General features: G+C 36.9%; 1 protein-coding gene across 3 annotated transcripts in view; it reads right to left on the bottom strand.

The window, feature by feature from the left end:
* Positions 1 to 340: 340 nt before the first annotated feature.
* Positions 341 to 16,316, bottom strand: part of slc16a7 (solute carrier family 16 member 7) — a 127,136-nt gene continuing 111,160 nt past the window's right edge. For all 3 annotated transcript variants that reach the window (XM_008111089.3, XM_003221184.4, XM_062982524.1), the window contains 3 exons: positions 15,702 to 15,845; positions 11,899 to 12,711; positions 341 to 7,969 (listed from right to left, as the gene is read on the bottom strand). In XM_008111089.3, coding sequence (XP_008109296.2) covers positions 7,698 to 7,969; positions 11,899 to 12,711; positions 15,702 to 15,845 — 1,229 coding nt within the window. In that variant the 3' untranslated portion in view covers positions 341 to 7,697. The remainder of the gene's footprint in view (positions 7,970 to 11,898; positions 12,712 to 15,701; positions 15,846 to 16,316) is intronic.

The following is a 16,316-nucleotide window of genomic DNA, read 5'->3' as shown; positions in this document are numbered from 1 at the left end:
GGAAATTTGATGCTAATACAGGCCTGCAATACTGATTCATGAGTATGAAAAATAAATAATATAATATATGTATTTAAATACAACATTATACAGTCACTATGTAACCCTTTATACAATGTTCATAATACACAGTATAAACAGCAAAGCTTTGTCATGTCTAAACCGTTTACCGAGGCGAGAAAGAGAGAAGTTTGCTGTCAACCTGATACTCTTTGGAATGTGAGTAGCACCTCGAGCTAAGAAATGATTGTCAAACATTATCTATCCAATATGTTCAAGTCAAAAACAAAAGTAAAAACAAGCATATACTGGTATTGTGAATTAAAAAGAGAGAGAGAAATAAATGTATTATAACTTTTATTAACAAATATGACTACCAGTGAGGTTAATATTGCTTAGAAAGTCAGTGCTTATGAGTGGTAAGGGCATGTACAAAGTAGAACATGGGAGAAATGATACATCACTAACAATGTCCTTTAATTTAGATTAACTCCACACGTCACAATGCGGTTATGAAACTCACTCTGTGCATAACAGGAATTTTCATTCATTTTCTTTCATAGTACAGTCTTCTGTCAACCATACTTGTGAATCTTAAGGGCTATTATTTATTATTTATTTAAAATGGATCAAAATCCTGGTGGAAAATTGAAACTTTGTAGCAGACTAAAAGCATGTCTTTGGATCGTGACCATAATCTAGCGACAGATAGCAATTTATCTACATCAAATATCTATATGTAAGTTTTAAAATTGATGACAACATGAACTAGATGGAGGCAAAAAATGCAGATCAATTTCGTTTGAAACTCATGGAACACCAGTTATCACGTAATCAATTCAAATCAGAGCCAGCCAAGCCTTCACAACTGAATGTTGTAAACTAATAAAATTCCTCCAGAATCCACAAAATTATCTTGAAGCTAAAAGTAACACTATTCATTTTGTTTAAAATATTGAGACAAAAATATGAGTCTAATGATCCCTACATGGAACAATTTGTAACTATGAAAATTTGTAAGACTTTGTCACTGCTCTGCCATGCCCTCCACCCCATTAAATAAATTTAGTTCAGAGTGAGTTAATCTTCACAGTTGCATTAAAAGCCCCCCTCCTGTCCTTGTCTTCTAAACTTCTGGAGATGCTTAATCTAAATGTTCTACCTACACCCATGTACAAATAATCTTGCAAAATACTCTGCCCTATGTATAAAAAGGAGTTAGAATATTCTTGCTGATTTACTCTGTCATAACACTTGTGCTGGCTTAAGGGATATTTGTAGCAATGTGCAGTGGCAATAAGGACCCCTTTCTGTTGTGAGAAAACATTGGTTTTTCAAAAGGTCTTTCTTCATAGAAGTGATTGCAGATTACAGCCCGCAAAATTTAAAGAAAGCACTAATCGGAGAGGGGGGAAATTCCATTTTTTCCCAAGAGGGAAGGGTGAGTCTTCACATTGGCAGTAGTAGTAGCATAGTTGACTCTTTGTGGAAAATGCTGTCTCATTCACGATCTGCAGGCCAAACTATAGCCCAAGACATTACGAGGGGTGAATGATGGCTGTCACAATATACGTTGTAGAATATCCAGAGAACAAGATAGCAAGGGGTCCTTTTTTCAAAGAGGGCAAGGGAAATAAAATAAAAATATCTGGAAATATTTTTCAGAAAAGAACAACTTGTGACAAGATCAGTGGTTTTCAATATTTGGTATTCCTGATGTTTTGGATTTCAACTGCTGGAAGTCCCAACCAGTATGCAGAATTCTCAGGAATTATGAGAAATGAAGTCCAAAATATCTGCAGGACCAAACATTGAGAGCAACTGGACTAGATCAACACATCACCATAAAAGATCTTTGTGCTATGCTTGCAGAAACCTGTGATGATGTAATTCTACCCCAAAATAGGAAAATAGGATTGACTTGTAGTATTGAATGCCCCCCCTCCAAAAAAGAGGAAAAGAATAATAGCATAGACACATAAATCAGTTGAGATGAATTCAAAAATCATTGCCTGAATATCTTTCTGGTGAAGTCAACAATTGATCCAGTGGGCTTACTGTAGTTGGGACTATTCAACAGCATTCATTTGGAGATGTGATGAAAAGATTCCTATAGTAATAGATTCCCATTGCAAGCAAATTTAACTGTGAATATCACAGTTTCATTTATGCTTTTTTAAAATCATGTAACACAAATAGAACATTTTTGAAACTTTAACACCATTTGTCTATCCTGTATAGTGCTTCTGGCAGTGAAGCCTCTGACATCATTTGGTTGAGTTGAGTTGAGTTGGTGTGATGGCACGGAATGTTCACATGAATCCTAAGTGCTCAAGGAACAAAGCTGACAGAATGTCTGAAGACATGTTTTTGAGAAGTAAATTATTGGTTTGACTTGGACTAAAAGCTCACAATGTCCTTAGGGACAAATCTCTCTTTATGGGGCAGACTGTAGACTGGAAAAAGATTAGAAGATTAGAGAAAACCAAGGACATAGTGGCTAAATGAAAGATTTCAGACAATAAGCCGAACAACTATTAAAAGGGGAGCTGGGTTGGGGAAAAGGGGCAGAAAAGATAGGAAGTAAGGTAAGAGTAAGGAGAATAAAATACAAATACCATCTTTAAACTAACAAACAAATTCTAGGAATTGGCTTCATGGGTATCTGTTCACGGCTATGGGCTCAGAGGTATGTATTCTCTGTTCCCATGTTGCTCCTTGGTTCTGTCTCCCTCACTAAGCAAGTAGAATGTACAAATGAGGACAAAGAGTAGCAACTTCCTTAAGATACCTGCTTTTAGAAGTAATATGGATTCTAGCTCTTTGAGATATCATGTAGATTAGACAAAGAGGGGTAAGAAAATCAATATGCATTGCCAGTAGCGATTGGAATTTGGACTACTCTGAAAACATCTTACCTAATGGCCTCCTCTAAAGATAGACTTATTTTGGATTATAACCGTCATCCCAATAAACCCCCTAAATGTGTGGCAATACAATATTCATTGTCTCTCAACTCATCATTACACCTGGCTGGGGAAACCAGTTTGACTATGTGAGGAACTTTTCAATGTTTTTAAAAAATCTATATTATGCCTTTTCCCCTCTTTATCTTACGTCTACTTACAGAAAATCTCCAATAGATGATGAAATTTGGCCCGTTCTCTGTACTTGATGGGAATTGACTTTGTCATTACTATAAAACTACATTGGAAGACATTATAAAGTAATAGATTGATCTTTTTTTAAAAAAACAAAAACAAAAACAAAACAGAAAGAACATGGGCAACTTCAATATACTTCATTATTGTGAATAAACAGTCTGCAGAATAGTTTAAATCCTATCTGTTTCAGCAAAAGCACTGCAAAGCAGTTAGTGTGACTTGAAAAGGCTCTGGTTTGATGGAATTCATCTTCTACATTCTTGTTGACAACATGGCTATGATATCATGGTTTTTGTAGCCTTACAGCCCTCACACAAATATAGTCAAGATTGGAAGTCATGGGAGTTTCAAGAGCACAGCAGGCTCCCCAGTTCAGATCTTTTCCCTCCAACATGTAACAGAGTTCTTATTCTAATCTAATTGTGTCAGGACTTGAATGTATATGAATACATCAAGAAGAACCACAATCTCTTTCTTGCAGTAAAATTTGATTTATGTTTATTCAGTGGGGCTGAATTCTAGGAAACTAGATATAGGATTTGAACCATAGATGATTTGTAGATCTGGTCTGCAAGCTTTAAAAATCCCTGTTATACTCCTCCAAGCTATATTCCCTCACACTCCGCACATCTCAAACATCATATATGACCATGAACTTGCAAGCCACGCAAGAGCATTTTTTTTACCATAGCAAGCTTACATTTGGTGTCTGTTTAATATTCTAGATGCAAACCCAGTTAAAAATAAAGCAACTATAATTCAAAGTACAGTTTGTTCAGAAATAATCATTACAACAAATACATTCTTTTTTGTTTGTTTTTTTAAAAGGTGATTCCTTATATTCTGACAGTAGTTAAAATATGCAGTAATATTTCAGACAAGACTGTGGCAGAATAATACAGCAGAGTAGTACAGCAATTGCAAAATATTGCAATTTTCTCTTTTAATGAATTCTTTATTAATGTATGAGTGGAAGAAAGTAAAAAAGTCAAGTATTCTGCTGCTGAAAAAAATCATTTGTTGAAGTATTTTTTCATCTATTAAAAATCAATTTTATTTATCAAACACAATAAAAAAACATTCCCAGAAGATATGAATAATGAAGATTACATTCTGGTAAAGGAAGGCTCGCAAAGAACTGCGGAAAGTTTATTCTTTTGCGCTGAAGATTTGTTCCATTTTGTTCATGTACATTCACGTTTTGCATCTTCATTATTTACATTTTCCAGCAAAATAATACATATGAGCTGGGATCCACAAGCGGAAGATATGAAAAAGGAAGAATTTTGTTTGCTACTGTGGGGTGCTGTACACAAGAGTTCTGTTTGCTGGTTTCACCACACACAGCTTTTTCCACTGCAGAGGTGACAAACCACTTTTTCAATGGACCAGTAGCTTGCCTCTACAACACTGAAGAAATACTGTGGCAAAAAGGCAAAACCTGAGGGGGTTACATATGGAGTGACTTTAGGATCCTAGCTATTGTGCGCAAATAAAGACTGATTCTAGAGGAAAACCATGAAGGCAAGTATGCGAATTCTCTAAGGTGCTCCTAGTTGATCTGTTTCCATAGGTTCCTTGAAGCAATGAAGTCTAAAGCAGACTAAACTAGATGACTAACTGAAAGCTCACTGTTGTTCTGACACTGAAGAATGAGTGTTTAGTGTGATTTCTGCAGAGAAAACACAGCCTCTCAGTGGTGCACTGCCCCCATCAATAAGCAGGATAAGGTGGACACTTCAAGGCAGCTATCCTGAACAGGTAGCAAAATGCTATCTATTTCTTTGTTTTTACTGTCCAAGAAGGAGAAAGATGGTGGGATTGCCTGACTTGGTTACGAACTTGGGTGCTTTTGCATATGATTCACCTGGACTTGTAGTAATGATAGGACTCCATTTGGTTGTTTGCCTTAGGCAACAAAAGAGCTTAAACTAGCACTGGTAGTAATATGTGTGCTTTGTACATACAGAATTAAAGGTCAAGGTAAGCAAATCAGAGAAATACCCTTTGCTCTATCCAATCACTTCTCTAGGGGAACCTATAACTGCACATGTCACCAATAGGATGCCAGCCATTATCCTCAGTATAATTAGAAGTGAAAGAGATGTATAGATTAAAGAAGAAACACTAAAATCTAGTTCAAATGATGTACTTAAGATCCCCTTCATGGTTGCTCTGTAATCATACCTCGTACTGCCAGGCTGACAATGATATCCAAGTTAAATGATTAAGGTGATCTATTTATTTATTCTATTAATAGGAGAAGGGTCTGTCAATGGAGAAAAGCTTGGAAAATTGACTTTAAAATATATTTTCCTTTACAAAAACCAACCAACAACAACATTTCCCCATGATCCATTGCTGCTGACCTGCTTTCTTCAAGGATTTGGAAATATCTGCTTTACGTGACCAATAGGAGCACCTTTGAAATAAGTGGCTTGCTTTATACTTCCAGATTGACAGGCCCTGAACCTCTGCATCAGGCTTCTTTCTGGATTACACCACTGTTTCAGATTCAATTGGCCCACAACTGGATGACACCAATGAGAATATTTATTTGGCCTTCACATACTTGGTTCTACCTGCAGAGGAAGAAAGAGCTTGCACTGTATTTGCAGTTTCTGACTATGATCATAAAGATCATAAGTTTGTGATCCATGTGCCGGATGTAGCCATCAAATTTATTTTATCTGGTCCCTGACAGCCTTTGAATTCTAACACAGTAATGGACTGATGTTGAGTTGACAGCAGTTTCATTAGGGGAAATCAATGTGCGTAGCAAGCCCTCACAACCACTTCTTGAGAATAGATAGTAATGTGGCAGTGGTCTTTTTTTAAGAACCATGAATGCTACAAATTTCAAACATGTGTGAAGTAAAGTGATGACGACAAGGCAACATGTTGTTCAAAAGTTATACCCTGATCCTAAACATCTGTGCCAGCATTTCTATTTGGGATATTGCAATGATGCAGCAACCCATCCTAAGTCAAAATGCATGTCTTAGGATCAGGTCATTAAATACAGTTCCTAATCTATTACAGTAGAAGGAAATGATCCTCTTATTCACTGTAATCATAATATGCATTGCATTTAGCAATAACATTGACAATTTCCCACATCTGGTTGTGTGTGTGTCTATAATTCACATAGTTTTTATCAGAAATAATAGACCGTTTTGATCTACTGAAAATGCACTATACAACAGTGATTCAGTTTTGTGCGTTTTTTTTTTTTACTCAGGTAGAGGTGAACATTTACTCCATCCTTAAAAGTTTCATCTTCATGATCAGAAATTCTTTCCTTCTAAGTGTCCAAATAGGCATTCACTAATATCTTTCTTGAAGATTAAGACTGTTGTCTTCCTTTTTCTAGATAAGCACATGAAAGTTGCACTGGAAATTCATTTGGAGCAAAAAAACAAATCCTTATTTCTGGAAGACCATAATCAAAGCTCTACCTAATTAGAGTCTGTATTTGAACAGACCCACTTGCACCATTTTCAGCAGGAGTTCTAATGCTCTTGACACCAAAATAAAACATAATATAATGCCACAATCCTGCTTCATCCATGCATGAAGAGCAGTAAGAGTAACAGCTCATTCCTCTCACAAACCATGCTACCTCTGAACTCTAGATGCAAATAGGTCTGGAAAAGACATTTGCATGATTTGTGTTTCCTTTCTAATGAATACAGTATATTTAATCTATGATTTCCCATGATCAGGAGAAAACTACAATCCTCCATTTTCTCCACTTTGCCTTTCTTGTTCAAATTATATGCAAGCAAATATGCAAAATATTTATACATTTGAAAAATATTCATAAACATGATTCATTTTAGTGACTGGAGAAATACATACAAAGATTACAAAAGACAAGTTAAAATGTATATATTAGGAATAGTGGATACCAACATAGATACAAATCTGCATATGGGGAGAAAAAGAAATCATATGACCCAACAAGAATCTTGAGCAAGATAGGACAAGGATGAAGAAATTTTGAAAAACATAATGAAAAGAAAGCTGAGGATATTTTCACATCCCTGCTTGTATGCATGGGAGGCACATGTGACTGGTTGCTTTGAACATGTTGTTCAACAGTTATACCCTGATCCTAAAATCTGTGCCAGCATTTCTATTTGGGATATTGCAATAATGCAGCAGTTCATATAACCCATCCTAAGTCGGATCATAACATACAAATTCATTTGGAGCAAAGGCAAGGTGGAGAACAATTCCACTTGACCATATTGTAATACCTACTTGGCAGAACAACGTTGCTACTAGTGCAGGGGCAGCATGGTAAGGAGGGATAGGAAAGGCTATAGCATAATTCTACAGAGAATTTATCAGCACCTTTCTCTTTCTGTACAGAATAAGCAGGATTGTGGCCTAGATTTTACTTTTTGGAAACTTCTATTCCCATTCGGTATTGTGACTGATTATAATTACTAGAAAACCTGGCCTGTACTTGAAGAAATACTTCTAATGGAAGTTATAAATATGAGTATTTGTACAACAGGTTTTGTGCTAGATATTTGTTTCTCTTTCTGAAGGATTATCTTGCATTTTGCTTGATCTGCTGACTGTTTCTTCACTCTCTTTGTGCGTCAAGGGTTCTACTTCCTTGGCATCGGCATTTTTTAGCGCTCTCTGTCTTTCTTCTTCTACTTTCTTCTCCTTTGCCAAAAGTCTGTAATTGATCGCATTCCCAATGAACAGCCAAATGCTCGCAAAAATGACAATTACGCCACAGACAAAATACATGTATTTGTAATCTTTGGTTATATCCACAAGTAAACCTGAAAGATAAAAGATGGAGATTTTAAAAACATACAATTATTTTAGACAAAAATGGATTATTTAATATTTTGTACATGTGTTATATACAGTCATTCTTCCACATTTGCTGTGGTCAGGGGCACAGGACCCCCAAGAAAGTGAAAAACTACAAATAAAAATGCTATTTTTTCCTTGAAATAATACCTCTCTAGAAATTTTTAGATCTTCTAGTATGACTCTAGTGTCAGCTTCCACAGGAAGCAGACCACAGAATTGCATCAGAGTACCTGGAGATTCTTAGAGAGGTGTTCTCTCTAGATTTCCTCTAGGTTTTCTAGCATGACTGCAGGAGGTTGACCATACAGTCACATTGCAGGATTTAGAAACTCCTAGAAAGAAGATTTTAAATTCATGAGTAATCATATTCACAAAGATAAAAAATCACAAATGTGAAGGGATGACTGTAAGCATCTCTACAAAAATATACTTATTGAAACTAGTGTTATTAAAGGGAATTTATCATCATGAACTAGCTGTGAATACTCCTAAATTAACAGTTGATGCCCAAGATCCAACATGTGCATATAGATTCACACATGTAATGTGGGAGGGGTCCCTACTACCATCAGTTACTGTTGGGAAAAGGAAGGGAGATACTGATTCAGATCAAAGAGGTGCAACTGGTCTCAGCTTAGTTTTGAGGAAAAAATAAGAATACACTTTCACACAGTGGGCATGTGTTTTCCTTCCCCCAGCAGCCTAGAACAGCTAGCTTTTTATTGCATCCCCCTTTTCTCTCTGGTAAGGAACAGCAGACCCTTATCAGAAGGCTTCTGGAATGTACATGAGGGAAAGAGAATAGCCTCCTGCATTTTGCCCCCCCCCCCCAGAAGTCTTACACATAAGTCAATTGTACTTGTGCACATATAAATCACTAACATGGTGCTGGACAAAGTGTATCCATGTCTTCCCAAAGGACATTACACATCAGAAGTACTATCTTTGGGTTTTGCATTGCTCTTTGACATACTTAACTTTCTCATACAAAATTCTTTGTTAAACTGTAACTTTAAAACCCATTTAATTTGTATTATAGAGAAAATAGAAAAAAAATTGAGTATTCGTTATCTGGAACTCCGAAATCTAAAATTGTCCAAGATTGTCCTCATGGATGACTGAGATAGTGACACATTTGTTTTCTGATGATTCAGTGTACTCCAACTTTGTTTCATACACAAAATCATAAAAATATTGTATAATATTTCCTTCAAGTTTTGTGTTGAAGGTAAAGGAATATTGTGTTTAGACATGGGTTCCATCTACAAGAGATTTCAATATGTATGGACATTCAAATGCAAATACAGGCAGTCCCCAAGATAATAATAATAATTATCATCATCTTCATTTGTGTCCCCCTTCATCTCCCTGAGGGGACTTGGAGTGGTTTATAGCAATAAAAGTGCAAATAATAAACAATAATTAATTAAAAATTGAAAAAAAATGGCTTGTTGTAGAAACAAGGACTGGTGATAAAGCTTCAATGGAGACAACTTTTCCCCATTTCAGGAATGAATTTCCCTTCTGAGGGATAGATTTCTCTCACTTCCTGTTTTCTCACCCCGTTCTTAACTGTGAATTGTTTGTAAGTCAAATATTTGTAAATCGGGGACCAGCTGTATCCCAAAATCTGGAAAAACTGAAACCACAAACATTTCTGGTTCCAAATATTTCAGATAATGGATAATCAACCTGAAAATGTGGCCTTTATTCCTGGCTTCAGAGTGATAAGATTATGTTCATATAATATGCATCTGTAAGGAATAATATGCATCTGTAAGGAAGGAGGGCAGAAAGAGATCACAGAAGGAAAGAAGCACTAATCTACACTGACAATTATGTGTTTTGCAGAGTATGAATTACAGGAAGAGGCACATTTTCAATGCAATAATAGTGTGATTTCTTTGGAATAAATAAAACAAATATTGAAGAATGGGATCCAAGCACCAATGAATGGGCATCAAAATGATATGATAGATCTCCCAATCTTGTAAAAAAAAATATGTGGCATAATAGTGCGATGAAAAGAAGAGACAACAGACACTTCTTGAAAAAGTACACGACGAAAAAAGTTGGGCAACTTCATCAAAAGACTTTTAAGTGGTGGCAATAGAACCCTAGCATGTTTACTCAGAATCAAGTCACCCTTAGTTCATTTAGGATTGCAGCCTTAACATGCTTGTGGGATCATGATTCTGTCAGGAAGCAGGTTCACTCCACTAGGTGGCATACTGAGAATTTCGGTAGTCAGTTTCGACTTCAAGAAAAATCTTCCCTGTCATCATAATTAAAGACAGCTATTTAGTTCAGCCATGCTTATTCAATGTTTTGTTCATGGATTTATTTGCCAACACAGAAATATAAACTGGTACAAATTAAAATCCTGGTTTTGAAAATGTGTGCTGAGCTGTAAATTCAGCAGCAATAATATTAATACCTATATACATGGTTTCAATTGAAGTTCAAAGTCATGAGAACTTTTTTTTTTTGCTTTCAGTTTTCTTCCCTTTTTTAAATCCCCTGATATAACTTCAATCTACAAAGCACTTTCTGCAGTTCTATTGAAATGCAGAAGCCTTTAAAATCAAAGCAATTTCATGAGTTGTTTTAGTTCTAAGCAGGAAGCAGGAAGAACCTGTGTCAGTGGGTGCATTTACACCAGGAATGGGAAAATTTCAGCTGGCTGTTAGGAATTGGGGGAGTCAAAGTCCAAAATACCTGCAGGGCCAAAGTTTGCCAATGTCTGATCTATATTGTAGAATTGTAACTTTACAAGGTCTTTAGCCTTCTCCTCCAAAGAGTTCTGGTGCCTTACCAATCTACAGTTCCCAAGATTCCATAACATTGAGCTATGGCACTTATAGAGGTGCCGAACTATAGTGGTGCCATTAATTTTACAGTGTAGATACACCCAGTGTCTCCTCTGAGAAGCATCTCAGTATAAGCATAGTTTTATATACCTCACATATTCTTCATACATACTAACTGGTCAGAAAAACTCAAGATAATATCATATCAATGAAAGATTGTCACTTGAAATAATACATTAAAAGGGAGACTTGAACATTCTACTTAAGACACAAAAGAAGATTTGTGACTGTCTGAAGGTTTCACTGTAGGAAACTATATTTGCTTTGGGGAAGGAATAAAACAAGCCATTTCTTGTGGCCCTGAAGGTATTTTGGACTTCCACTCCCAGAATTCCTGATCATTAGACAAGATGGCTAGGGCTTCTGGAATTTGGAGTCCCACACATCTGGAGGGACCACTGGTCTACTGCTGTTATGCCATCCTTTCAGAAAAGCAGCTTTTTTTCGTGTTAGGAGCAACCAAAGTTGCTTCTGGAGTGAGAGAATTGGCCATCTGCAAGGATGTTGCCTAGGGGACGCCCGGATGTTTTGATGTTTTACCATCCTTGTGGGAGGCTTCTCTCATGTCCCCGCATGGAGCTAGAGCTGAAAGAGGGAGCTCATCCGCGCTCTCCCCAGGTGGGATTCGTACCTGGCTGCTTTCAGGTCAGCAACCCAACCTTCAAGTCACTAGGCTTTTATCCCATAGGCTACCGGAGGCTCCAGAAAAGCAGCTGCAAATGATAAAGTTGAAGGGAATGTTGGGATGAATTGAATCAGCAAGCCAAATAATGTCTTTTTCAAAATTTGGGTGGAAGTGTGAGGGCACCTTTCTGAAAGCCAGGAATAAGGGTGGGATACATTTTAAAAACTTCATACATGATTTAACTGCTTTATTCTACTGACTATAAAGAAATGTGAGGGAAAGAAAATAGTAACTGATTAAAAAAATTATGTGGGTAGGGAATTATATTTTACAAATTGATTTAATTTGTAAAATTGTGAGTTGCATGTGTCTAATATCATCAACATCATCTACTTACCTCCTAATGGAGGACCTAAGAGAACAGGGCAGCACTCTACAATTGTGACGAGTCCAACAGCACTGGAAAATCTTGTAGCGCCAACCAGGTCCATCAATGTTTCGAAAAGGACACTGCTAACCATTCCAAAGGCAAGACCAAAAAATACTGCATACACAACAAGTCCCGTGTAGTCATTGGCCAGTGGGCACATGATGTGGCACACCCCATTGTAAAAAACTGCAAAACTAAAGAAGTATTGGATTTTGGGACGGATGTATTTTGAGTTTGCCAGGAGGCCCATAGACGGTCTAGCAAACATATCTACAAAAGCCAAGATGGAGAGTAAAAAAGCCGCAGAATATTCATCGATTCCCTTGTGCTTGGCATAAGGTGCTAAGAATACAATCGGGGCAAAGAAGCCTAGAAACATAATAACATTTCCAGACAGATAAATGAGAAAGCCTCTATGTTTGAAGAGGGATAAATCTAAGTATTTATTGATGGTTTGCCAAATGGATTTCTTGTCATTCTTGTGCAAGGCGGACTCTCCTTTCCCCCTTTCCACATCCTTTTTTGCAGCAGGAGCAGGGCTTGGTTCAACAGGTCTCATGAGTGACCCGGCTACGCAGCAGTTCAAAAGAAGACCTCCCAAAATGAGAAAGCTTCCTTTCCAGCCAAAAGCATTAAAAAGAAACTGATTGAGAGGTGCCAGAGTACTTAGAAAGACTGGACTCCCAGCCATGGCCAGTCCGTTAGCAATGGGACGTTTTTTGAAAAAATACTTCCCAATCATTGTCAAAGCAGGTTGCAAGTTGAAAGCCAAGCCTAAACCTAAAAAGGAGAAATGTGAGAACATACTATTACTGTTTTTCATATTATAGAGTACATCTCCATATTCAGTCAAATTTATCTCCCTTGCAGCCTAAGGAAAAACATAAAAAGTAAATAAGAAAAAAAGCTAAAATGTCATCTTGTAATTCCCCAGGAAGATTAAAAACCCATTGATACAGGGAAATAAATGTGCACATCCACTACTTTCCATGTGTTTTAATGTCATTGATATGCCACACTAAATTTCTCTCATCTCCCTCTCCTGCGGTGCAATAAAAGAAAAAACTCTCGCAATGTACAATCTATGTTGCAGACAACAGAGTGACAGAGGAACAATGATATCAAGACCTTGAGCACACTGTTCCTGTTTTTTTTTACTAAGCTATAATCCAATTTGCTCTTGGTTCATTTCACTGAAGTTATTAAATGTCACCTTCTTTATGAAAATATCAGATTTTAGAAGTACAAATCTGCTGCCTTTTCGTTCCCCTCTTACTTAGGTTTGAATGGGTACATATAAATAAATGCTCAGTGTGCATGGACCATTTCACAGAAAAATGCTGCTTTCACATATTTTATGAGGTCCCGAGATTTTCTACAGAGGAGCAACTTGGAAATCTCTGTGCACAAACCTTTATGTATATGTGTCTGTATGAATGGAAGGGATTGGCCCAGGAATGCAGGAATGTCTTTGGTAATGTTAGAAGCTCAGTTGCATAAGGAACAGAAAGAAATGTAGCTCTGAATTTCATCTAAGTATGAATGTGGTTCTTTGTAACCCTTTCTCCTCATAATTCTTAGAATAGGTTCTATGCATCCAATCTCTTTGGCCACACTTCTAAACTCTTTTAGGTCATCTTTTTGGATCCTTGACATGGCCACACCAATGTCAGTTGATCTGCTTGTGTGTGTGCATGTGTGTGAAAGAGATCTATGCCAACATCATGGTTTGCCATTGCTTAAACCAATCTCTCTTTGGGGTCTAATTGTAATGACTTATCATAAGATAGCTGCTCCAGATTTTTAAGCCATGTCACAGTGTGTTAAATTTTGATCCCTTATGTGTCAAAGTATGATTCAGACCTTTAATTCGGCTTCACACACCATGGTTGGAGGTGGCATGATATGACTCTTTGTTGCAGTGATCACATACCAAGCAAGGATGTGATGGAAGGCTATAAGAATAGCTATGAAACAGGGTTTAATACACAAATTGACTGCATAAAACTGTGCATGGGATGAGAAATGGGATGTGGAGGGATTCCATATCTTAGTACTAAAGAATAGATCTCTATAGTCATTTATAGACCTACCACCAAGACTCTACACTTGGAAAAGAAATCATACTCAGTTTATGGTGATTAAACCTAAGATAATCTACTAAAGCAAAATACAGTAAAGATAAAATGCAATTCTTTACATGGCACATAATCAAAAGAATACCTTGCTTTAAGATGTCATATGCTCCTTCTATACTGCCATATAATCCAGATCATCAAAGCAGATAATCCACATTACCTGATTTGAACTTGATTATATGAGTCTACACTGCCATATAATCCAGTTCAAGGCAGATAATCTGGATTTTATATGTCAGTATAGATGGGGCCATAGTGGCCAGAAGCATTATAGCAGAAGCACAGATATAAGGGGATACTAGATATTGGTGACTACTAGTTCCAATATATGTTCTCTAATATACACAGCAGTATTTTATTTATTTATTTATTTATTTAATTTATATACCACTCTTCTCCTCCAGGGTGTTGTGTATTAGTTTCTGATTGCCAAGAATGAGAGGATGCTAAAATTTTATGGTTATTAACTTCTCATATGTGGTAATAAGCTAACCGTATGTGAACAAAACACTGAATTAGAAAGATATTTGGTTTGATGCAGCTGGGATTTCTTCTGTTATATCCATTATGTTTCACATATCATGCTTCATTCAGGACATAGTATGAAAACTACATACTGAGCATGTAGTATTCATGTGTGGATCATCTTTATATGACAATTCCATTAATATACCAAGAGAACAAGTTGATTAAAATTCCCAAGGGTGCTAACAGAGGGCTATCTTTTGGCTGTATGAATATGGCTCTAAGCAGAGTCGGCCCTAGGTAATTTTCAAGTGTAGGCGAACAGAATTTTGGTGCCCCACCCCCAAACCAATCACTGAAAAATAAAAGCATTGGATAAGCGAAAATGTTGGATAATAAGGAGGATAATTAAGGAAAAGCCTATTAAACATCAAATTACATTAAGATTTTACAAATTAAGCACCAAAACATCATGTTTTACAAGAAATCAACAGAAAAAGCAGTCTCAACTGTGCCCCCATATGTTTTGCGCCCCAAGCGACCGCTTAATTCGCCTTATTGTTGGACCGGCTCTGGCTCTAAGGCAATAAGTGCTTTGGAATTTGAATTTCGTGGAATGTCCATGGCTTTTACTATCTTATGGTCTTTTACAACTCTCATCCCCAGACTTCAGTACATCATTAAGGCACATTCTATATTCACTTATGCTAGACTAAGTAGCACCAAATTCAATTGGACATGAAAAAGGACATCTAAAAGTTTATTCATGGTATAATGTTCTCTTATGAACACCCTCCTACAAGTTACTCTGTCAATAAACATATAGCACTATTGGGGGTTTGGCATGCAATCAAAATTTTCATTACTTGTTTATTAGTCCCCTGTAAATACATCTGCTGGGTAATAAGAACTGATACAAGAATGAAGTACCAATGGTTATAATAAATGCTGTCACAAACCAATCAATTCTTGAGCTGTAATTACAGTGGGATGTAGAAAAAGTACTGTAGAGGGGGAAAAACAGACACAGCAAGTTGAATGATCATGATAAAAATCAGATACAGGCTATCTGAGAGTGTAGTTAAATATCCAAAGATGCACATGAAAAATAACATCAGAGGAGAAATGAAATGTGTGGAATAAATAAGGAGGGGGGAAATCACTTACCTCCAATAACTCCAACACATATGTAAAGCTCTAGCACACTGTTGCAGAAAGAAGAAGCAACCATTCCAAAGGAAGCCAGTACCCCTCCAGCCATCATGACTGGCCTGCTGCCATATTTGTTCACCAGGACACTGCTTATGGGGCCTGTAAACAGAAAGAAGAATGAGAGATACTTTCCAAAAGCATGGAGGTTTAAGGAGTATTTTCAGTGAAGAAGAGATGGTTTTTCACACATAAAGAAAAAGATATATATGTGTGTGTGTTGTCGAAGACTTTCATGGCCGGGATCACAGGGTTGTTGTATGTTTTCCGAGCTGTCTGGCCATGTTCCAGAAGTATTCTCTCCTGACGTTTCACCCACATCTATGGCAGCCATCCTCACAACCTCTGAGGATGCCTGCCATAGATGTGGGCAAAACGTCAGGAGAGAATACTTCTGGAACATGGCCAGACAGCTCGGAAAACATACAACAACCCAGAAATATATATGTTTGAATAGCAGTATACATATAGCCCAATAGAGATCAACTGAATAAGTTCAATGTGGATGCACAGTGAGAATCTGGTCTGTCCCAAACTCATCCTTCTATTTTCCACAATTATGTGTCCTTTTTC

Source organism: Anolis carolinensis, chromosome 5 (genome assembly GCF_035594765.1).
Source record: "Anolis carolinensis isolate JA03-04 chromosome 5, rAnoCar3.1.pri, whole genome shotgun sequence".
NCBI lineage: Eukaryota > Metazoa > Chordata > Lepidosauria > Squamata > Dactyloidae > Anolis > Anolis carolinensis.
This window is presented reverse-complemented; position numbering and strand designations above follow the sequence as displayed.